Source organism: Cygnus atratus, chromosome 2, assembly GCF_013377495.2.
Source record: "Cygnus atratus isolate AKBS03 ecotype Queensland, Australia chromosome 2, CAtr_DNAZoo_HiC_assembly, whole genome shotgun sequence".
NCBI lineage: Eukaryota > Metazoa > Chordata > Aves > Anseriformes > Anatidae > Cygnus > Cygnus atratus.
In genome coordinates, this window is record NC_066363.1 from 63,382,662 (window position 1) to 63,405,458 (window position 22,797).

Below are 22,797 nucleotides of genomic sequence, written 5' to 3' on the forward strand. Positions count from 1 at the left end.
AAATATAGGTATCCACTATTTCAGTTTGAGCATAAAATATACAAAGAGTTTAAATGGCTCCAAAGAGATGTCCCGCGTATAAAAAGGAAATACAACATTGAGGTATGTAGTTGAACAGGAAAGGCAAAAGTAGTTTTTTTTTTTTTTTTTCCCCTCTTTTAGTGTGCATCCTTTTCCAGTATCACTTCTTTACCATGACTGAGTTTACCATGACTCGTAAGGGTACTTCTGAGGAGCCAATTTAGGGTCTCAGGACTATAACAGCCCAGCCCAAGCGCTATGTCTTGGCAGTGTGATTTTCAGCGCATTCATCTCCTGGAAGGATTTTATCTAGCCAACAGCTGCGTTCAAACAGTATTTTTTTTTTTCTAATAAGTTTTCATTCACTGCTGGGACGTGCGCGCCAAGTCATCCCCCGCTGATGGCCAGAAAGGCGAGACTTTGGCGGAGAAGATGAATGACTTGGCAGCTCTTTCACTTCTCCATCCCGGCGGCAGGGCTCACACCTGCTTCAGAAAATCGCCTTTTTCCCCCGGGGAAGCGGAACCCCCCGGCGGCGGCCTGGGCCGAAGGCTGCCCGCTGTCCCCCGGCACTGAGGGACGGCAGGGCGGGCCCGGAGCCACCACCCCTTCCCGCCGAGCTGTGAGGGAAGAGGAGTGGCGGCTCCGTGAACGAGGCGGAGATCGTCAATAGGTCCCGAACGCCCCTTCGTGAGGGGAAAGAGCCCGGCCCCATCCCGAACCGGGCTTCCCTCAGCCGGGACTCGGCGTGAGGGATCAGCCCCGGGTCCTCCCAAGCCAACTGCGTGAGCGGGCGTGCGGAAGGAGCGCAAGGCGCCGCAGCGCTCGCTGGGCTGCGCGAGCCATGCGCGGCGTAACGGCGTTCCGAGAATAGCCCAAGCAAATTGGCGGGGGGGACGGGAAGGAGGGGGGACGAAGGAACCGTACCGCCTCACTCTGCTCCTCAGGGCCGGCGGCCATCTTTGGTCTGGGCAAGCCCCGCGAGCGCTGGCGTTGCGGCGTGCGCCCGCTTCCAAAATGGCTGCCGGGCGGCCCCTTTTCCCCTGACACGGGGGGCGGGCGGACAAACGGCAGTTGGGCCTGGCCGCGCGGGAGGCGGGTGGAGAGACGTGGGGAAGGCAGCGAGCCCCGCACCGAGCCGCTGCGTGCCCGAGGAGGCGGGCGTGTGAGGCGAGGGGGAGCGGAGCGGAGCGGAGCCGCACCGCTAATTGCGTCCGGCGCGTGTAGGCGCCGTGCGGAAGCATTGCGGCCCTTCTGTGGAATCGGCGTAGAGGGTGTAGGAGAATCGGCGGGCGGTGCACGGGGAGGAGGAGGAGGAAGAGGAGGAGGAGGGGCGGGGGGGGGGCAGCTCGGTCCGCGCCGCCGCGGCGGAGGAGGGAGGGAGGGCAGCGAGCAGCCGGAGTCTAGCGTCAGCAGCGACACCGCCGGCGCCATGGGTGAGTCTCCAGCCCGGGGCCGTGACGGTGTGAGGGAGCGCCGGGGGCTCCATGATGGAAGCGGGCGGGCGGGGGTCTGCGGACGAGGCGGCAGTCTTCCTCCACGCGCAGCCCCAAACCCCCTCCCGGCGGCGGGCAGCGGGGCCGAGGGGTCCCCGCGGTGTCCTCGGTGTCCCCCGGCCCGCTGTGAGCTGTCCCCGGCCCCCCGGCACCGGCTGTGTGTGCCCCCCCGCCCCGCGCTCACTTCCTGCCCGCCCGAATCGCATCGTGCGCGAGGGCGGCGGGGAAGCGAAAATGCCAGAGACATTGCTGCTCCCTCGGCCTTTTTTTCCTTTTTTTCTTTTTTTTTTTTTCCGCCCCCCCCTCCCTTCCTCTCTTCTCTTCCCCCCACCCCAATCTCCCTCCTCCCCTTTTCTCGTTTTGCGCCCAAATTTGGGAGGGAGGAATTCGCTGCAGGAATTAAAGCAGCCTGGAAATATGCGGGGAGAGGAGCGGGTGGGACTGCGAGCACGGCGCTGCGAAGAGGAGGAGGAAGGGGCCGCCTGGGGATGGATGTGTGCTGGCAGCCTGAGGTCACCCAGCAGGCTGCAGCCTGCTTTCCCTCCACAAAACTGCGTCTTATTCTTATAGATCTATATATTCAATTAATTATTTTTTTTATTCCCCTTGGCTCCCGGCCGCTCCTCGCCTGCAGTGCCTGGCCTGGGCTGCGACTAAAAGCAGAGGGGGGATCGCAAGTGCACCCCTGTACCCCCAAAATCTGGGAGCAATGCTCTGCAGACAGCTCAGATGCTATCCTCTCGCTTACCAGATTGGTCCTGCAGAGCAAAAGGGAGCACTGCTTAATGTTTTGGGACCAAGGAAAAGGCAGGGCTCCTGCAGGAATAATTGTAGCTGGCAACTTTAGGAAAAGCAGTGAAACTTATTTTACCATGACGTTGTCAACTTCAGACTGAACCGGTTATGTACAGATGTAATTCTGTAGCATAACAGCCTTCAAGAATCTTCTGCATGCAGTTGTATGCCACCTCCTGCTGACAAAACATAAGCGAACGCAAGGCTGTCAGAAGTATCCGTATTTTTTCATGTCCATTAGAATCTTCCTCTGCTTGACACTGGCTTTAGATTACAAGCCGTGAAAGAAATTCTTCCATGTGTAGGGATATCTATGATCTATATTAATATTGAGACAAAAAAAAATCCATGTGAGTGTATGTGCAGCTCCCTTGGAAGTTAGATGGGCCGCTGCTTTATATCTTAACTAGAAGGCAGATCATACCTTCTTATGCAAGACATTTTCGTAGCAGTAGTTTTCTGGTATTCGATGTTAACTTAATTTCTGACTAGATACCAAACTAATAGTATTGTGTTTCTGCTTTGTAATTGTCTGCGTGTAGTTTAAAGTCCTTGCCAGCTGAAATATTAGGAAATTGGATAAAATGTAGTTTAGTGTAGCATTAGGTATCTTTCATCTGATGCCAGCGTAGTTTATAATGTTTGTCTTGTTCACTTCTGTGAGATTACTGGCATCTCTGGCTGATGACTTGTATACATAAGAGCATTATTTCCTGCTGGTTTCAGATAGCTGCTTTTTTTTTTTTTTCCTTTTAGCTAACATGTACGTAGCAGAGACCAATAAATAGAAATTTTAATGAGGAGAGCAGGTTTCAAAAAGACTTTGCTTTAAAGGTCAGCTACTGCCTTGTCCACACAGAAATCGGAATCAAAACGCAAGAACATCACCTGTTCTCTGTCCACTGCTGTGGGGGAAAGGGTTGCTCCTTAGTCATTCTGAAATTGAAGCAAACATACCCAGAACCGTGTGTATCGGTCTGTGCTCTGATAATAACTCGCAGCATTTCCTTCAGTTTACCCACAAGAACAAGTGACTTGCTACAGTTAAAGTGGTACTTTGAATGTGTACTCAATGTGACGAAGAAACATGTGTCTGTATGTATGCATAGAAACTTCATCGTTTATCTTAAGCAGAGATAAAGGATCAGATTTGTGCTTTTTGTAAGCAAAAATACAGTAAATTCTGTTTTTTTTTTTTTTTTCCCCCATTAGAAGTGCGTGTAAACATGCATGGTAGTGTGTTTTTTGGGTGTTTTCCCCTCTGACTGACTGCTGACTCAGTGGTGCTTTCATTACTCTTAAATTTCTTAATTTTCAGTAACTTCCCCAGTGCTTTATTTTTCTTGTTTTTAGTACCACCTTGAAATACACATTAATACAACAAATTACAAATGCATTACAAGGGCTACAGATCCCAGCCTCGTTCTAAATACAGTCAGTGGAGGAAACTTTACCTTGGAGAGGGTGTAGGAGAGAGGTTTCTTCTCAGAACTGTATCGCGACGTTCATTTTTAGCATTATTTTACTGCCAGACTTCACTTAACCTGTCTAGACCGGAGATGTGTATGTATGAGCGATGTTCTGTTTTCTCTAAGTTCGTTCTCTCACTCTTGAAATAAGCCAATTAATTGCAAATGTGTTCTCTGTAATTAAAATGGCATTTAGTCACCATTTAAGTAGTTTAGTTAAGTCTCGTTTAAATTAGTAATTCAAATTTGGGGTAGTGTTAATCTCTAGGCGGACACAAACTGTCCTTAACAAGGGTTTGCCAGTCTTGAACTGATGTTTATGAGATGTATTACAGAGGTGGGGATGGTGACACAGGTGAAGTAAGGAGATTTCTCAACTGCAAGGGCTAGAAACTCTGCTCACAGAAACCAGTGACTTCCTGCTCACCTTGTCAGAGGGAGTTTCAGTTCATGTATGTCAATGGTGAGTCAAATTGGACTTTTTTTCCTGCCGCTGCCCCGTGTTTAATCACAGCATCGTGATAGTTCCATAACGTCATCACGTAGCTGTTATCTGTTTGTTCTGGTTTTTCCTTTTCAGTAAGGAATCAAATCACTCTTCACTTATGTAATGTGCAGTTTTGCTTTCTGCTTTGGTTTACTGCAGCTGCCCTGAAAAACCAGGCATTTGCTGCGTTGCATGAGCATGGCTGTGAGGCTACTGAACCTCATAACGTTCTGATGCTTCGTGCTAAGTTAAGAATGGAAAAGTAACGTGCAGGCTCACAAGGATGTAGAAGACAGCATGTATCTGCTGTCCTCTTGTTGGAATTTGAGCGAGAGGTACATAAGGCACGCACCTGACCTTGTTCTGATGTACATCCTGGACTTCCTTTCTGCAAAAGCTGCTTCATCAGACTTCTGCTTTTTGTGCCTTAGTGCTCTTCCACCCTCATAAGCGTGCCGTGCAGAAACTGTCTGTGAGTTGCGTGCCGAGCTCCCTGTCCAGGCCGGTGTTGCTGCTGCACAGGTCGGCGCGTAGCTTCCTTGGCCTTCCCAGAGCCACTTCAGGCAAAGTTGTTCTTCAGTGGCTCTAACTCTGTATCTTATTTACAAACTGCTCTTTATAGAGCTGTTTTTTCTTGCCAGATTTCCATCATTTAAAAGGATGGTGGTTCAGAATGCATTTGCAAATAATTTTGGAAACAATATTGCAGAACAATAACACTATGGGTGTTGCGTAAGTTTACTAGCTTCTGAATGTAACTGAACTATAACTGAGTTATTTCTTAGTGTAGAAGACTTTAAAAGCAATTTTTAGTCAACATTGACAATCGCTTCTTATGATGAATGTTTTTAATTGATTTTTGTCCATTTTACACTTAAATGTTTTGTGTGTGTGTTTGTTTATCTGAGTAGCAAAGAAGTTAGGACTTAAAAGCAGGGGGAGGAATGATTAAAACATCAGGGAGATTTCTCTTTCTGTTGATCCCTGTAGCTTTAGAAGGATCGATATTGGGATACGGTGTATTGTTTTAGTGTCAGCGTTTTTAGAGAGAGCCTTTTAACTGGGAAGCTTGCATCATAATCACAAAAGATGAGAGATCTGAAGAAAGAAAGAATGAATCTGACTTGAGACTCTTGCATTTGACCACAAAAAGACCAAGGGGTGACAGTGGCCAGAAACATGTTCTGGAGGGAAAGAATATCACATTGTAAACTTTTTCCATTGTTATGCGGTAAAGCGTGCTAAGAGCAAGGGACAGAAAGAGAGGAACGGAAGTGAGGTACAAGGCATTCTCTTCCACGTGCTTGGTGAGACTGGGGTATTGCGCTTTGAAGTAGCAGTTCACCAAATCTCAATCAAAATAGTTACCTTCTATGTAGAAAACAGTCTATCATAGACTAATTATATTAAATCAGGCCTTTCAGAAAGTCAGTCTGCTGTTGAAGGCAAAATTTCTGGTGTGACATTTGCCTGGAGAAGCATTGTAAGTTACTGTAGTTGACACTGAGAAAAATTTAAGATAATGTGAACGCTGGTACTGGTGCCAGTGGTTGTCACTGTGTTATGGGTAGGCAGATTATTAGAAGAAGAGTGCATGAAATACTGCGTTTTTTTATATCTCATGCATTAAAAGAGTATTCATGTAGTGATTCAAGTTGAACTTTAAATAAGATGAAACTTAACCTATGGAGATGGTTAGGATTGCCAAGAGTACTTGAGGTAACGGTTAGCATAAAGCTTAACTCATGTCTTTTCTGATATTGGCTAAGTGGAGTGTTTTAGGCTCTTATATGCAAAATAATTATTTTACAGTGTACAGGAAGTTTTAGCTGCCCAGCAATACTTTTGAACAGTGTCCTTTCCATTTGGTTCCCTTTCTTAAACACCTTTACCCAAGGATTTCATAGCTTACACTTGCGTAACTGGACTGCAGCTGAAAAAGAGTTTCTTGCTTGTGTATTCGTCTCTTCTACTTTGTGTTACCTTTGGTGTTCATGTGACTGGTATGACTAGATGAGCTCGCTGATGTAAATGAAAGCTAACCTTAGGGTAGGGTAGTTTTCAGCTGGATATTTGAGCTGATCTGGCTTGTTCTCTGGCTGCACAATTACCAGGGCAGACAGGAGGGAAGCCTAAGCTCACCCTGGTGGTACGGTTTCTGGGCAAATCTGTTGGCCAGTGTCTTGAAGGGAGGCAGTTGGGCTACTTTCCCTGCCCTTGCCATGGTGCCTCTCTGGCCCTGCACTTCATGGAGCTCAACTTGTAGGAATTGCTTTTTTTTTTTCCCCCATTTTTTTTTTGTTTCCTCTCAGTTGAGCTCCCTGAACCTTTTCCTGTCATGGGATCACAGAAGTGTTGGCGCTAAAGAAAAGGCAAGTGTGCTGTAGGCAGGAGATGGGACTTGGACCATTTTGGCTGTAGACGGCTTGGTGCATCCTTCGTTCAGTGCCTGTTTTAGCCTGGTACTGCTGCGGAGAGACACGAGCTTGATTTTCTGTTCCCGCCCTGACACCCTGTTTTTTTCCACTCAGTCCTAACGTAGGCTGAAGGCTGTGGTAGTGTGCCCAAGGCAGTGGAGATACGCGGCAGCTGATCTAGTTGTACAACTTGTTTACTTCCACTCTACCCGTGGTTAAGATAGGGAAAGGGGAAAAACCCCATCCCCTTGGAGCAAGGAGTGGCGGTGGCTCTGAAGGCAGCATTCTCCCCTCTGTGCCGAGCTGCTGACTGAGTTGAGGATCCATAAGTGGGCAAAGTTTACCCAGTGCTGTGTTGACTGCTGTCATTTACTCTTCAGCGCTGAATGGGTGAGGTGACTTGCTTGTCATTATCTGTTGTTGCAGCATTACCTGAGAGCTTTGTGGTAATATCAGTGTTAGGGCTTTCGTGAGTGATGTGCAAAACAAAAGCCCTGACTGATGATGACTGTAGAAATCTTACAGCACAGAGGGCCTTGTTGTCCTGGCCAGATCCTACTGTGGCGATGTTTTAACTGAGTTAAGATACCACTTTTAGCGGACTTCTTGTCAAAAACAAAGTGGTCGTGAGGTATTAGCAGCTGCTGCTGGAGAAATGTGATTTTTCTGGAAGCTTTCTGACAGCAAACATTTTTCTTGCTGTATAATGTTGCCAATGCTCCCTGTAGTTTTTTAAAACAAGAATGCAAAACTCGGAGTTTATGACTAAAAATTTGAGTTCCGGATGCTGGCTCAAATGTAATTGAATGGTTTCAAGTTTGGGGCAGTGAAAATTCCCAAAGTGGTGTGAGTCCAAGAAACCTGTTTTTTTATTTCTATTTTTTTTCCCCTGCCTCTGAAAACAAACAAGACTTTTAGTTAGGTAAGGTATAGTAATAAACCAAGAGATTCAAGACTAAATTAGTTTCCTGTTGGGAGGCATTGACAGATGGTGTGAAATTAAGGTCTGAGTAATCCCTTGATCATGGGCAAAGGGCGGCCATCCTATTGCCTTCTATATATATACATATATATATATATATATATTTATGTTTTAGTATGTAGTTGATGGAGAACTTCCAGGGAAGAATAGTCTGCGAACTGCTGCAGTGCTCTTTACTGGAGCTCACGGACGTCTCCTGTTGTTCAGCTGTGCCAAGTATTGACCTTCAGTGCTCTTATTTGCAGTTGGACATCTGCAAACTTCAGAGCAGTGGAAGGAACCTGACTTTGCAAGGAAGAGATTGAAGCAATGGAAGACAAGACCTTAAAGAGACTAGGGTAAAAGCTAGAGGATATGGTTGTGCAGTCCTTTTTCAGACCTTGTGAGGTTGAGGACTCTTACAGGAACTTATAGGAGCTTTCTTTTTAGTCAGGTAAAAGAAAATTGCCTTAAAGTGTTAGAAGTTCAAAACAGTACTAGAGGCTGGGTGCTTGAAGGGAAGAGAAGAAGATGGGGATGTTGAGTACCCATTCTATAAACAATTAGCAAGAAAAGCTGGGAATTTCAGAAGCGACTTGTTCCTTACAAGCCATTTTAAATTTATTTAGCAAGTTACTTTTTTTCAGCTGGTTGCTGTTTATTCCTTTATAGTTGTTTAACAGGGCATCTGCAGAAGGTATTCAAGATTTGCTGTGTTCTGGATCCTTAAGCAGTTGAAATTTTCAGTGAATTCAAAATTATATCAGGATTCAGTGTTTCATGCATACCGGGTTATGGGACGTGAGTGCTAATGCATTGGTAATGAAGGGAAGCTGACATCTTGTTTGTCTGAACAGATGCAAGAGTTGATTTTGGAGAAGATGTTGGAAGAGATTAAGATACAGCTTCTCCAAAAAAACATTTAGGGATGGCCTCTAACCTGGTTGTGGAATGAATTTTGCTTGGTCCTCACTTTGTGTCTCTTGCTTCCTGCCTAGCGATATGCCTGCAAGGCATCCAGTATCAGTATCCCCTTTGGTAAAGGTGACTCGTTTTCCTTAAGTTCAATTCTTTTTCACTTTTGGTAGTGAAAATGACCCTGTGTTTCTTGTTCTCTCAGCTGTGTTCCCAGTTGTGAATCTTGGCTGTCAGGCACTCTGGTGTGGCAGCCAGGTAAGGAGAGGTGCGAACTCCCACTCTAAAACTTAGCATTGCTAATCGTGCAGCGTAGCTGGTCTGCTGCTCTACATGTTGGACCGCGTAACACATGCTCTTCACAGCCAGCTTGGTGTCTAGTGCCAGGAATTAAAGTAGTTGGGAAGTTGGGAAACGAGCAGATATGATGCTGTTGATCACCATGATGGAGCTGTGGCTGTGGTCCTTGCAGTCATCAATTGTGCACCTGAGGGAGTTGGACTGTCGGTGTGCTGAATGCCGTCCCAAGGTTTGCGTTCCTCTTTGAAAAATGTTTGCGGTGATCACTGAGGTAAAAATGAATTCCTTTATGTGGAATAAATGAAATCCAAACTTAGGGTTTCTAACTGCCAACTTATAATTACCTCTCATCTGTAAGATACCAATTATATATTGTAATCATCTTAAAATGTATCAGCTAGCTTTAATGTTATTATCAGTATGGACCATTCTTTCATATCAGGATGTTTCCCTGTGGGTTGCAATAGTGTGAGATCTTGATGGCAGCCAGGCTTTACTTACTGTCTTCCTTATGCAGTAATTACAATGGGAACTATCTTTCTGTGGTATCTCTCCAGCTTAGGAAATAGCTCAAAACAATGCAGGCAGCCAGCTGTGTTTCAGAACTTGGTAGCATCTGAGATTAACACACTGACTGTTTCTATTAATTGGCATCATTCTTTGAAATAGCACCTGATTGTTATTTTTATCTCTTTGGTCTCATTAGAGTTCTTCCTATTATAAACATAGCATTCCACGGGAAGTGTGGAAATAGTTAAAAAATAAAATCCTCTAAATATTATTAATTTAAGAATATCCTGAGGTGCTTTTCTTGATTCTTGATGCATCTTGCAGAAATATTGAAGCGTAAAAATAAATATGATTTTAGAGTATCCTGAAAATTTCAGCTTGTAATTAAAAGCCTGACTTCTGTCTTTGTGTCATTAAAATGTGCTGTTATGAGGGGAAATGAATGCTGTGGAAAAATACCTAACCCACTACCAGTGTTAGGTATCGCTATGATTTTTTTTCATAAAAATGATTTTAAATGTGTTCAGCTGATAACATCTTGTTAGTGATGAGATATCCTCATATGTTAATTTTTCCAAAAGAATTGCTTGTCTGAGACATAGGGATGAGTGCTTTCAAAAGTGCTCAGTTCACACTGTTCTGGAGGGCTGTTTTGTGCCAGCCCAAAAGGCAGTAAATGGTAAAAGGCAAGTGACAAGGATGTGTCTCTTAGAAAGTTTTAGTGCAGAGTGTCTGTCTTGGTGAAGCCTCCTGCAAGTCAGAACTTGAGGTATTTGGTATAGAAACTAGTGTAGGAAAATAAAAGAATATACAGGAAAGCAGATGGCTTCCATATGGGAACGGGTGGCATCCACCATGCAGAAATACATGGCAAAAGCCCTTCAGCCTAGGTAGGTTAAGTGAGAATTCCTGGTGTTACCAGGAACACCAGGGGTGACGTGCTGCAACTTCTCTCAAGATTCTCGGGGCATACACTGCACCTGGAGCATGGTGAAAGTACCAGAGTCTTTCTGCATGAGTGATTGAACTCTGTGGCTTATCTGTGTGCTCAAGGTACTTGAAATAGGTCTGCTGGTGTTGCTGCATTTCTAGCCTAATGGGCTAATTCTTGGCTTGCCAGCCTTACGTCTCCTTGATGAGCCAAATGGGTTTACTTTTGTATTCGTGGCACAGAGCAGAAGTAGGCACAAAGTGCATGTCTGCCTTCTTCTAAGCACCCCAGTTGAAATAGGGGCAGTCGGGTTGCAGGAATCTCTTCTTCCTGAAAAATTCACCCCGATGTTTGGGCAGGTGTAGCAAGCCCTGGCTGCTGCTGCTACTTCACCCAAAGATTTGGGGTGGAGAGGGAGGAAATCAGCACTTCACTTTAAAGAGTGAGACCTATAAACCATGACGTATCACCACTTGCGGAGTCTCTGTTTAACTGACCGACCTGTATGCAAATTCTGCAGAAAAATACAATGTTACTTGGATTATGTGAACCTGAAGGAGCTGAAAGTATTTTCAATTTGGATTAAAAGAAAATGGCAAAGGATCAAAACTGGTACCTGGCAGCACAGCACTTACACATGTTTCTTAATGGTGCTGTTAGGACGCTTTGTTGCCCTTTCTACTAGGTTTCCAGTAGTGAGTAAGACTTGAAATGGTCTCCAAGTTGAGGCACTTGCCTACATTGTGGAGAATTTCTGGTTCCTGAAAGGTGGCTCTTCTCAAACCTTTACTTTAATGGATTTCACAGGAGGTGAAGGTAGTTTGAGTGTGGTAAAACTGCCAGAAAGTTCCCACCATTTTCTTAATTCTTTTCAAGTTTATTTACATCTCTTTGGGAAACTTACACAAACTAACTAGACAAAGGACATGAAATATGAAGCCGAATACAGATTCCTTTGTTTATTTTTTTTTTCTCAGAGGTTTTATATAGCAGAATCATATAAAGATTCATCTATTTTGAAATATTTTGAAACAAAGCTCCTTCATATTTTAGCTCTTTACAAAATATGTTTCCTTTGCATCTTTCAACTTCAAGCTTAGCCTTTGTGTTTGTATCAGAATAAACATTCAATGTTAGCAAGTCTGAGGAGGAGGAGTTAGAAAGGAAAGTCAGAAGTGATAGATAACACTACGTCACATTTGGTTGGTGCTTGGGCTGCTGCTGTTCTGACACTGTCTCCCCTGGCTGCCTCATGGTGACCCCTTTCTGTAGGCATCCCTGTCTTCTGCGCCTCTTCACCCCTGCTTTATGGAGCAGAAGATAATCAGTCACTTGTCATCAAATTTGATTTCAAATGGGTCATTGCAGTTAGATGCAAGTTGCTACGTGATGGTGTTCTGTGTGTCAGTTTCTACAACCAGTCTTAAGGCCTTTCTCTTCCCTTAAAAAAAAGGGTAAAGTGGGAAAATGAACAAAGAGAACAAGCAGCTTTCAAATTGCAACTTGTGTGTTTGTACTCTTAAAATTATATTTGAAATGAAAAGGAAAGCTTCCTTTTCCTTAAATGAATTAATTGTTTAGCTAATTCTAGTAGAGGATGACACAAGAACTGTTGCTGCGAGTGGCTGGCCTGGATGTCTTGTGGGGTCATCTCAGGTAGGACTTCTTTCAGCACGCTGCACTTCTACAGGCCTGCTTTTTGTAGGTTGACAACTTTTTGTTTTGTTTGTTTTCCATCCTATCCATCATTAGTTTTGTTTTTTTGGAATAGTTAGCTGGCTTCATTTTCCTGCAGTTGTCTGCTTTCTTGCACTTGTTTGGCCGCTGGAAGAATGACAGCACTGTCTGTGGTCCCTGCAGCTACTGCAGCCTTCTCCATTTGCTCAGGCATGCCCTTGTGTGCTGCACACTGGCTATGAAGAGCAGCTATTTTATTTTTTATAATAGGTGAACTAAGGTTTACTAGTGTGTTTGTTATGTTCCTTTTGTTTTTCTTTGGAGTTTTCCACTTTCCATGTGGGTGCGTTGCCTGTAGCCCAGCAGATACTGTGCTGCCAGCTCTTTCTGATCTCTTGCAGTGCAGAATCCTTTTGCTCTTAGAAATCTCATGTGCTTCAGTGCTATCTGTTAATAAACCGGATCTTAGTGTCTGGCATGGGGGGAGAGAGAGAGAGAGAGAGAGAGAGAGAGAGAGTGTCTGAAGCCAGCTGACTCTTCACTGATACTGACTCAGTGGCTACGCCCAGTGAGACTTAGAGGAACAATTAGCCTTGAAACTGCAGTCACTGCATCAGCGGTTGAAGTTACTGATTACTAATTTGATCAGTTCGCTCCTGAAGGCTGAAAGAGATCATGGTTTCTTGATAGTGGTTGCACATGGAAAGAATTTTCTCTTTTGGATCCTTTTTGAGGAGTTTTAAATTTTTCTAGTGTAGGCAAGACCCCAGGCTTGCACTCGCAAGCCAAGCTTTCCTTCTACAAAAGGTTTTTAGTAGGTTTCTGCTGTCTGCAGTTGATGTGTACTAGAGGGAATAGGAGTGCCAGTTTCCCTTTCATCAGTGCTAGACTTCTGCTGTGCAGATTATGGCAGATGTTATTGACTCGGCAGATGTTTATACTTTCAACAGTGAAAGGAAAAACATTTTTGTAGATGTTCAGCACAAGCTTAACTCTACAGCTGTAGCTGATGAGTTTCCTCTTTCAGATTGTTTTTTACATGCTTCTTAAACTTAGTATTTGTTGTAAATGTGGACTGAGTATATCTTATTGTTTGTAAAAGCAAGGTTAAGGTATTATCTATTGTAATAACAAGTGCTAGGGGTGTTGTAACAGCATTACTACACTAAATACTGCTACCTAAAGCACCTATTTTAAGAACAAAAACTGTCAATTGCAAAACATACAGCTGCTCTCTGCCTTTGGGATGAGGTAGGGCAAGATGGGTATGTGTTTTAGCTGTATGCTTTATGCATTGCCTCCATATTGAAAATTGGAAAATATGCAGACTTTGTCAAGCTGTGGGAAGCTTTTAAGGCCCCGAACATATTGATAGGGTATCTCCTAGTCTGTCCACCCCAGTTCCTAGAAATCTCCAAAACCTGCGGAACTTTAAAGAACTAGCACTGTTGCAACGGACAAAATCATAATAATAATAAAAAAAGTTACAACATCAGGTATATTTAAGGAAATAGTGCTTTATAGAATAGTCTTTCTGTATAAAACTGGAAATTCACCTAAACCGATCCTATTTATAACTTGATGGTAAGAAACTGAATAGACATATTGTGGCTAAAGAGTATGGAGAAATTAGTTAAAAGTTCTAAAAAGATCGTTTTAGCTTTGTTGAAAGCGGTGTTAGGGCAGATGAAGGTACTGGACCTGCCAAAAGGAAAGAATTTTCAAAGTAAACTGCATATAAGAGAAACTTGCCCTGTGCCTAGATACCGTACAGGAACAGATTGGCTGCGTAGCAAATGTAAATTTTAGAAAAAAATATTCTGTTGGGAATGCATTCACTGTTCCAAATGCATGGAATAAGTTAAAAATGATTACCTTCTGTTTGCATTGTTAAGTGCCATTGCTATCGCATGCCTAATATAGCAAGTAACTGTGCCCTTTCTAAGACTATTTTATGTTGTTTATAGTGTAGTCAGAGCTTAGCAATTCATTCTTGGGTTTTCTGGGATGCTTCTGGAGACTTTTTAAAATGATGATGAATCGTAGAAGGAGAATAGGGGAAAAATGTGTTGCATTTCTTGCTTTTAGAATAACTTTGAGAAGCTCCAAAGCCCTGGTATAACAGAAGAGCTTTGGCCAGGTCAAAGATTCCCCCAGTGTCGAACTGTTTTTCTATTTTATCCTTTTTTCTCTCCAGCTGTCTTCATTCATATTTGCCATTGGTTTGGCTAGGTCGTAAATCCTTTACATTTATCATAACATCCTGTAACAGGCTGGCAGTGCACAACAGCTGCACTTAGCCATGTAGGCTCTGAGCTGAGCTCTTGGGTTGCATGTAGTAGAGGCAAAAAATGGCTTTAGCTCACCTTGGACTTGCACTTCTCCTTGATAAGGGGATAAGGTGTGCTGTTTGGTCAGGCAGTGGGCATAATGTCAGTCATCTTTTGGCCCAGATGGTATTACCTGAAGAATGACTTGGAATTTTTCTGTTCCTGGACATGGTCAGCTCAGAATAAAGGAGAGATGTAAATTACAGTGACTGGGTGACAACACAGATGATAGATTTGATGGAAGGCAAGGTAATAAGGATTTTCTGAGTGCCTCCTAGGAAAGTGCCGCCTTTCTTTCTTCTCATCATTTGCATAGTTACAGCAGCTTGCTGTTGGCTGTTAATCCACCAGGTCAAATGATGGATCTAAAAGCACCAGCTCTGCTGCTTGTTTATGTGGGCTTTGGCATTTTGCTTGGGGCAAGCCTCTATTAAAGTAACATTGAGCATACAAATTGGATGCATCATAAGTCAGCTAAGGCCAATGTGAAATTGCTTGTATGACTTGCTTTCATTTGTGCTAAGTGAGAGCAGAGATGACGAATGACAATGAGGGCTTACAGAAAAATATTACAAGACTTCATTAAAGTTGATAGTTAAAACGCAGTGTAGGGGAATGTAAAGTGATCCATATACAGACTGCTTTTGTGCTGTGCGCTCAGAAGGGAGCTGTGACCATCTGCTACAGCCTGGGAAAAAGGTCTTGGGCTTGTGCTGCAGTTCGCTGGAAGCGTCAGCTCACTACTCAGCAGTAGTCAGAAAACCAAACTGGGTGTTGGGAGAAAATAAGAAAGGAACAGAGAACAGGAGATCCCACGTGATGTGACTGTGTAGATCTGTGATTTTTTTGCCTCTTGGATACCATGCATAGTTCCCACCTGACCTCTCCAGAAGCTTGCAGATCTGGAAGTGTTGCAGAAGAGCACTGGAGGTGATCAGAGGCATGAAACAGCTGCTTCTCAGAGAAGTGTGCTCGGTTATTAAGGCTGTTTTCCAAGGTAGCACTGTGCACCAGTTAACTAACAGGTGAGGAGTTTGAATTGAGAAGGTCATCTGTTTAACCATGTAGAGGGATTCGGAGGGAGCCCTTGCTACAGGGCTTTTGTGGATACTCAGTTGACGTGATGCTAAGAAGGGTGTACAAGTGCATGGAAGCAGAATCAGTCAAATGCTATTTAAGTGGAAAAATACCCCCATCTTAAGTGCCTGAGGGGTATGTTGTGGTGCCTACCAACGTGTTTAGAGAAATAGCGCTGTCTATTTACTCCATGGTATGCAGTACCTTAGATGCGTGGTTTGGGCCGCTGTTGAGGGCAGGAACGTTGGCCTGAACCCGATGGCCATCCTTACAGGGTGATGGTTTGAAAATTACATTGTTCAACGTAATGATACTGGTTTTGACCAGGAACCAGGCCCTACTGTGTGCTTGGCAAACTGATGTGGATGTCACAGTTTTTTCACAGCACTGCCTTGTTTCAAAGTTGAAAGTGGTGATGTGCAACATGATAAATGATAGTAACTTGGTGCTTGATATCAAAACTTCTGGGTGTTTATATTTCTGTGGTGTCTGCAATGTTAGTTGGTTTCCCAGCCTTTACAGCTAGCTTCATTTCTGCTGCATGTGCATCTGTCCTTCCAGAGCTTCAAGGAGTGTCCTGTGCTGGGTCTTGGTTTCAGCAGGTAGAGAGGGGGACTAGGACTGATGGGCAGGGCTTTGCTTTTTTGCCTCCTTGGAAGAGTGCAGCAGCAAAGAACTAAATGTGCAGAGTTCTTGTGGCTCTGCACACTGATACGCTGTGAGGGGGACTGGAAAAGCAGAAGGCACACATCCCACTAGGTAGTAAAGGAGAAGGGAACCTCAGTGCTGTTTGAGCTAGTATTCATGACAGTGTAAATTGTCTAGAAATAGGCTCTGAGCCTCTGGGAGTATGGAATTGATTAAAAACTGGGTGTTAGGGCTCAGTAGCATCATTGACTGCTGTCTTAGAACTTGGCAGTGAGATTTATATATTTATTTCTTGTAACAGTATCTTGAAATGCTCAAGCACTGGAAGATACTTAGTGGAAAAGCAAACAAACCAACCCCCAGAAATTTAAAGGGTCTTTGTGATACGGTTTTATAGTTAAAATATTCTAAGTGTCATGTTGGAGAACTAGCTTGGATCTTTTGTCATCTACAGAGTCAGATGATATTAAAAAGGCACTTAACTTGTGCACGCTGATTTGTTCTTTATTTTCTGGCTGTTTTACCAAGACAGTTATGCCAAAACTTGCAGTAATGCTTTAATGCTCAGTATGGGAAATTAAGTGAATTGGCCCTGCTCACTGAATGTATAAAGCGATAAAGAAATACAAAAACCTGAGGGGTGTTCATGATGATGATGGCTTTGATCTTGTTACCTTTTCCACTCTAAAATAAAAAGAATGTACAGTAGCGTGGTGAAATTAGATTACATATTGTGGTGAGCACCTATGAAGAAAAATACCTGTGAATCTATTGCAGGTTCAGGTAGCATATGGTAAATGAAAGCACGCTGAACATCTAGAATAGTAAGGACTACTGAGTGACCACCTGTACTGGCAAATGGTTTGCAAGTTGTGTAGCTCCTTATCATGAAAGGAAGCCGTCTGTATAAAACAGACTAAATTGTGGTTGCGTAAAACGCTGTATTCTAAGTATACTAGATTAAAAATGTTGTGGGTAACTTTGTTGATCAAATGTAAGTAACTTTTCTTTCTTTTTCTTTCTTTCCTCGCACTACCCCTGTTACTCTCCCTGGATTGCTGCTGTGCCTGTGTGGGCTCCTTGCTGTGATGGTTCACATTCATCATTTTACTGGACTACTCTTGGATGTATTCTATCCATGTCTTCAACACTGGAAATGATGGAAATGTGTTGTTTACAAAGTAGCTGTAAGTATTCCTTTGATAAAGACATATTACAGCTATTGTGCAAATGGAAGAAACATTAAGGCTTTAGTAGGTGAACTGAAACTGAGCTTAGGTAGCAGCTGGTTGAAAACCAGGAAGGAATAAAAGATAAGGAGAAGCTCTTGTAAGTATTGGAAACATGAGATCTCACCCCACACAGTGATACATACAGTGGAGGCTAATGCTTCAACAGAAAAGTAATAAGTAACTTCTTGTAAAAGCTGTTTAAAGAATTTAAGAACCTTGATTTCTGTTTTTTGTTCTGTTTAGAAGCAGAAGGTTCCCGAACAACTAAGACCTTTTTCGAAATCTGTACGTTGAAAGCACTGATTTTAATTGATATTGGTATACCAGAAATCTGAGTCTGGCAACCAACTTTGGTTTTTAGAAAGGCTCTCTTTATTGGTAGAGTATAAATGCTGAAGTTAAACACAGCATTAATGCCAGGTATGACACTTCAGACATCTTTCTGATTAGGGGAATTTATATTTTGTTGTCTAAAATAAAGCAAATTATGGATGTAAATGTACATCCACTTAATGGAGCAAACAACCTGAAAGTTGCCATATGTTCTTGCTTAGCAGTTCATACTCAGCTTTCTTAAAGTTCCTAGAAGTAAAACTGTTCTAAATGTGCAACTCTATGTAAAGAGGAAGGAAAGGAGATAAAAATAATTTAAAACAAGAATTACTTTTAAAGGCATTCTTATAAGCAAAAGAAATAATACCTAGATGTAAAGCAAGGAATAAGCTGTTTCTTGTAAGTATGGCTTCCATTAAAAGGCATGTAGGTTTAATTCCTACAGATGCAGGTGACTGGTTGACAAGTAGAACTATAAGGAGTGTCTGAATATGATTAGGTCTTTTACACCTTGTAGAATGAATAGCAATTACATATTCTTAATAGTTATTAAGGACCTGCCCTGTTGAGGAAAGTTTTAATGCCTTAAAGAGCATCCACCTGCCTGTGAGGTACTGTCTCTGAAGCATTGGCTCCTATTTAGTGTTTTAAAATGTGACGTATTTCTCAAAAGTTGTAGTAATAGCTTGGAGAAGTAAAATGGTCCCTGGATTTTTACATTTCTGGCTGATTTTTTTAAAATCTTTTGAAACCTTTAAGATAAGATTAGTGCAGCACTTAAGGCTGAATTCAATCAAAAAGCATCTTAAAGAGTTTATTGATGACAGAAGGCAAACATTTGCACATTTGGAGAAGTACTAACATTTGTCCTGTTGTGTGTATTTGAACTCGAAGCTACAATGCCTGGCTTTAGCAGGCTGTCATTAAATGTTCCTTTTTTATTCTCTATGAGTTAATGAATTAAAAGATACTGCATTTTTTAAACTTGAAGGAGAATTAGTATATTATCACTAAATTAGAGCTGGTCATTGTTCTAGGATTTAATCCTTTCTTTCAAAACAGTTCTGCTAAATTCAGACTCTGGATTTATTTAAATTCAGTGGTAGCACCAGTATAATATATCTTTATAGTGGCGTAGCCTTGATTGAAAATAATGGTTTCTTTGCCAAATGGAGAAAGCAATTACGTCAGTTAAAACAAAAAGTCAGTTCATTGCAATCTCACAGCACTAGGCAAAGAAGCTAATTCTTATTTGCATTCAGTGACTTTAAAAGAGAGAGAGTTTTTCTATCCTTGCAAGGAATGTTTGCTTTAATTTAAAATAAACATATATTTTTAACTCTAGAAGTTATTACTCTAACAAGTTTACTTGTTGATTTCAGTGTTTAGAAAAAAAATCTAAATAAACGTGGGTCAACCACATACTAAATTTAAATCGACCGTACTCCATCCCATGCAGTCAAGTTCTGAGGCAATAGTGCCTGTAGTAGAACAGATGACGTTTTGTATGTTTGTAGAATCCCTCTGTCCTCTTGAAGTTAATTGTGGGAAGGAGAATTCCAATTTGTAGACAGTGCTTCAGCTCCGAGGATGTGCATAAGTGTTGTAAAATCTGAGGTAGAGGTGGTATCAAATCACATCCTGTCAACTGCGGATGGATATAAAACTTAAGGTTTTAAAGCCGTTGCTCCATGTGAAACAGTATGTTGTGTTGCATTCAGTAGGCAATTGTGTCAAAAGTATTTTCGTTTTTTCTGTAAAAGAACTAAATTGTCTCATCTCAGAAGATGCTCAGACCTGCCTGATCAACAAGCCCATTGATAGAATTCTACTGAAAGAATGGTTTAAAAGTAACATGACATGGCTGATTTCTGGAGGTTTGTCAGGTCTAGTAGAGTGATGGAGAGGCATTTTAAGCACATTCAATGTTTTTGTTGTTGTGAGAAGGAGTAATGGATAACATCCAAAATTCTCATCTCTTTTCATAGTAGGCAATATTTTGAATGACTCCTTCAGAGTGCAAGTAAACTAAGGTTTTGCATGTGTGAAGGGTCTGTTGCAATACATGCTGCATTAGTATACATTAGAAACGGATTTACCATGAAAGGATTAATAAAGGCTTCCAATTGTGTGATGCAGAAGTCACTGTCAAGTTAGTCCTGATAATATTGGGGCAGTACCACCACGACTCTCAAAACTATAGGAGAGCTACACTCATACTACTTGCATGTGTTTCAAATGGGTGTTGGAACAAAGTTGAGTATATATTAATGTTTGCACTTTTACACTATTGTCCTTGCACATTCATTACATGGCAATTGAACTTACTGAAAATACTGTTAGCATAGCTAACTTCCTGTGCCAGTCTTTTAGCAATCCAGTCAGAAAACTAGGGTTTCCTGTTTATTGCTGCAGTACATTGCATGGTCTTTGATGTAGGCAGCTTAGGGTTTTGAGAGGTAGGATAGATAGCACCTTTCTTTAAAAATGAAAATGAAGCAAACTGTTAAAGAGTTTAAGATACAAGCACAATAAAAGACATTGCAAGCTTTTCGTTTAACTTTTTCATTGAAATATCTCATTTTAGCAACAGAAGAACCTTGAAGGATATGTGGGGTTTGCAAATCTTCCAAATCAAGTTTACCGGAAGTCTGTGAAGAGAGGATTTGAGTTCACACTCATGGTAGTAGGTACGTTTCTTTTTTATTCATTCAGTGGTGATTGCTGGAAGTATGTTGGCATAGTTCTTAAAATTTAACATGATAATGTAAGTATGTTTTCTGTGATCTCATGAGAAAAATGTCTTAATTTCCATACTGTTAAGAACACTCCACAGTGTTCAAAAAGAACACGTTTTGTGCAAGTAGGCAAGGATGAGAATAAAGAACTGTACAGTTCATAGAGCTTAAGAAAAAGGGCCAGTGTGGATCTTGTCTAAAATGTATACTTGCAACTATGACAGAATAAAAGTAGTTTGAGCTTGTATTTTCATTTGAATAAAAAATGGAACTGCTTTTACAATTGTGAATGCAGCATGACGATCCGGGATCCAAAAGTAAAGCTGGAGTCTTTCTTTGAACATCACCATTCGGTAGGATCCCATGTATCCTGCATTTCTGTGGCCACAAAACTGTGCTACAAAATCAAAGCTTTAATTTAAACAAACCTTTCTAGCTTGTATGGTTGCAAAGAAAACCAAATGTAAACAGTCGGTTCCCTATGGACTACAGAGAATTTGAAACTGTAGTTAGTATGGATGAAGTGTGCTGGGCATAATGGTTCATTTAGGCTTCGGTGATGACCCAAATTATTACCTGTCTTGCTAGGACATCTGATTTCCCTTTTTTCCCCTCATTTGAGTATTTGAACTGTAGTAGATCGTTATTAAGGTTAGGTATATCTGTGCCTAACTGATGCATATGTACTGGCTATGTGTCTCACTTTTGTCATGCTAATGGTTAAAATTATTAAAACAAACAAAAGAAACTTTGTAATAGTCATCTGTCTCTTTGATGTCTTCCTTTATCTTGTAATTTGGGTAGTTTGCTTAATGCTTTGATGTTTTGTCATCAATACAATGGATCTATTGTGCAGTCGTTATGGATATGTAACATAAAACTGCTATTGACAGAGGTAGAAATTAAGGTCAAGTATCAGTTTATTTTGATGGCAAAGTGAGAATTTAAAAATTTGAGGGTTGCTTTTTTCTTTTGCAACTCAAAGTCCCTTTGTAATCTATCATCCAACTGCATAATGAATAGTTACAAAACTGTTCAGTCTTAAATAAAATTTGGTTTTCCATTATTGTCCCTGGGGGGGAGGGGAGAAAGGGAAGGTGGAAAGGAGGAAATCATTTTTTGTAAATATTAAACCAAAATGGGCTATAATTTGCACTTCGGTGTTTCATTCCTGCAAAAACCAAGTTACTTAAAATGCAAATAATGTAGTGATGTATTAGAGCTGTAAAAAGTGCATAGAATTAATTTAGTGTTCTTTTGCCTGTTGTACGGTTTAACGCAGTTGCATTTAGGGAAATGGTGGAAGATTGTGTTCTTTGATAAGTTGGTCTACAATTTGATGGGAAATGAGATCTCAATTAGAAAATTTTGTTACTACTTTTATACTTAGTACTGTTTTTATACATAATACTAAGACTTCATGTGTAAGCAAATTTGTCCCATTGTCTGGATGTTCGCTGAGCGGAATTGTCAGTAATATTCTAAATTTGGCTGTTTTCCCCCCACCCCAAGTACAGAAGTCAATGCTGTGTGATCATTTGGTACTAATATCATGGCAGTGGTGGTTATTTTTTTTCCTTTGGACTTCAGTGATGCATCTAGTAATGTATGTGCTGAAAAGACACATTTTTTTTAAATATAAAGATGAAATAGTTTGTATTTTACTGGATGCTATTGTTGGTAGAAATTGACCTGTAGTGGGCAGTTTGATTTGTAATAGTAATTCGCTCTTGTTGCATTTTTGCTTTGAGGTAGTGTACTCTGGCTTGGGCTAGGGTATTTAGCTGACATTAGGGTATAGTTCTGCAGTAGTGAAAGGAACTATCTATAATCCACTTATTAAGACTTAAACGTTTCAGAATGTAGTGCTAATCTGTATATGGTCAGTGCTGGCTGAATAAGAACACTGTATCGTCTCTTTGTGAAAATCCAAAATATCTTTTGCTTTTTGTGCTGCCAAGAGTCATGTGTGTGTAGCTGCCTTTTACTGTGGATTGCACAATCACTAGTCTGCTGGCTGTGCTTTATTTATAGATGCTTCAACATCAGTATATCATCTGTTTGGTCTGAAATGAAAATCAGGGACCAGTGCTTCTGGTTGCTAAAGAGATACAAGGGAGTGTATTGCAGTCTGCGCCCAGCAATTTTCAGGTGTTGATGAGGCTTACCATTGCTGCTAATGCATTTGTATAGGTACTGCTTTCTAGTTGTTCACTTAGTCTACAATTACCAATTCAACTTACTGGATTTGTGTAGCAAGATAGAGAGCTTTTGAAATTAGGTAAGCATAAGGCCCAGTGTCTGTTGAAGAAGCTGGTTTATAGTTTCTGGAGCAGATCCAGGATGTAGGTGCTCCTTACTGGAGCTGGTGGAAGGTGGTTGTGGGTACAGCTTTGGAAGTGGCTCTGTTTCAGCCACGCGGGCAGCGGGCTGTCCTGTAACGTGGTCTGAGTCGAGCCT

The 22,797-nt window shown here is 41.9% G+C and overlaps 1 protein-coding gene across 1 annotated transcript in view; it reads left to right on the plus strand.

The window, feature by feature from the left end:
- Positions 1–279: 279 nt before the first annotated feature.
- SEPTIN7 (septin 7) overlaps positions 280–22,797 on the plus strand; it is a 79,559-nt gene continuing 57,041 nt past the window's right edge. The window contains exons 1-3 of the mRNA XM_050708760.1: positions 280–354; positions 896–1,297; positions 20,187–20,289. Coding sequence (XP_050564717.1) covers positions 280–354; positions 896–1,297; positions 20,187–20,289 — 580 coding nt within the window. The remainder of the gene's footprint in view (positions 355–895; positions 1,298–20,186; positions 20,290–22,797) is intronic.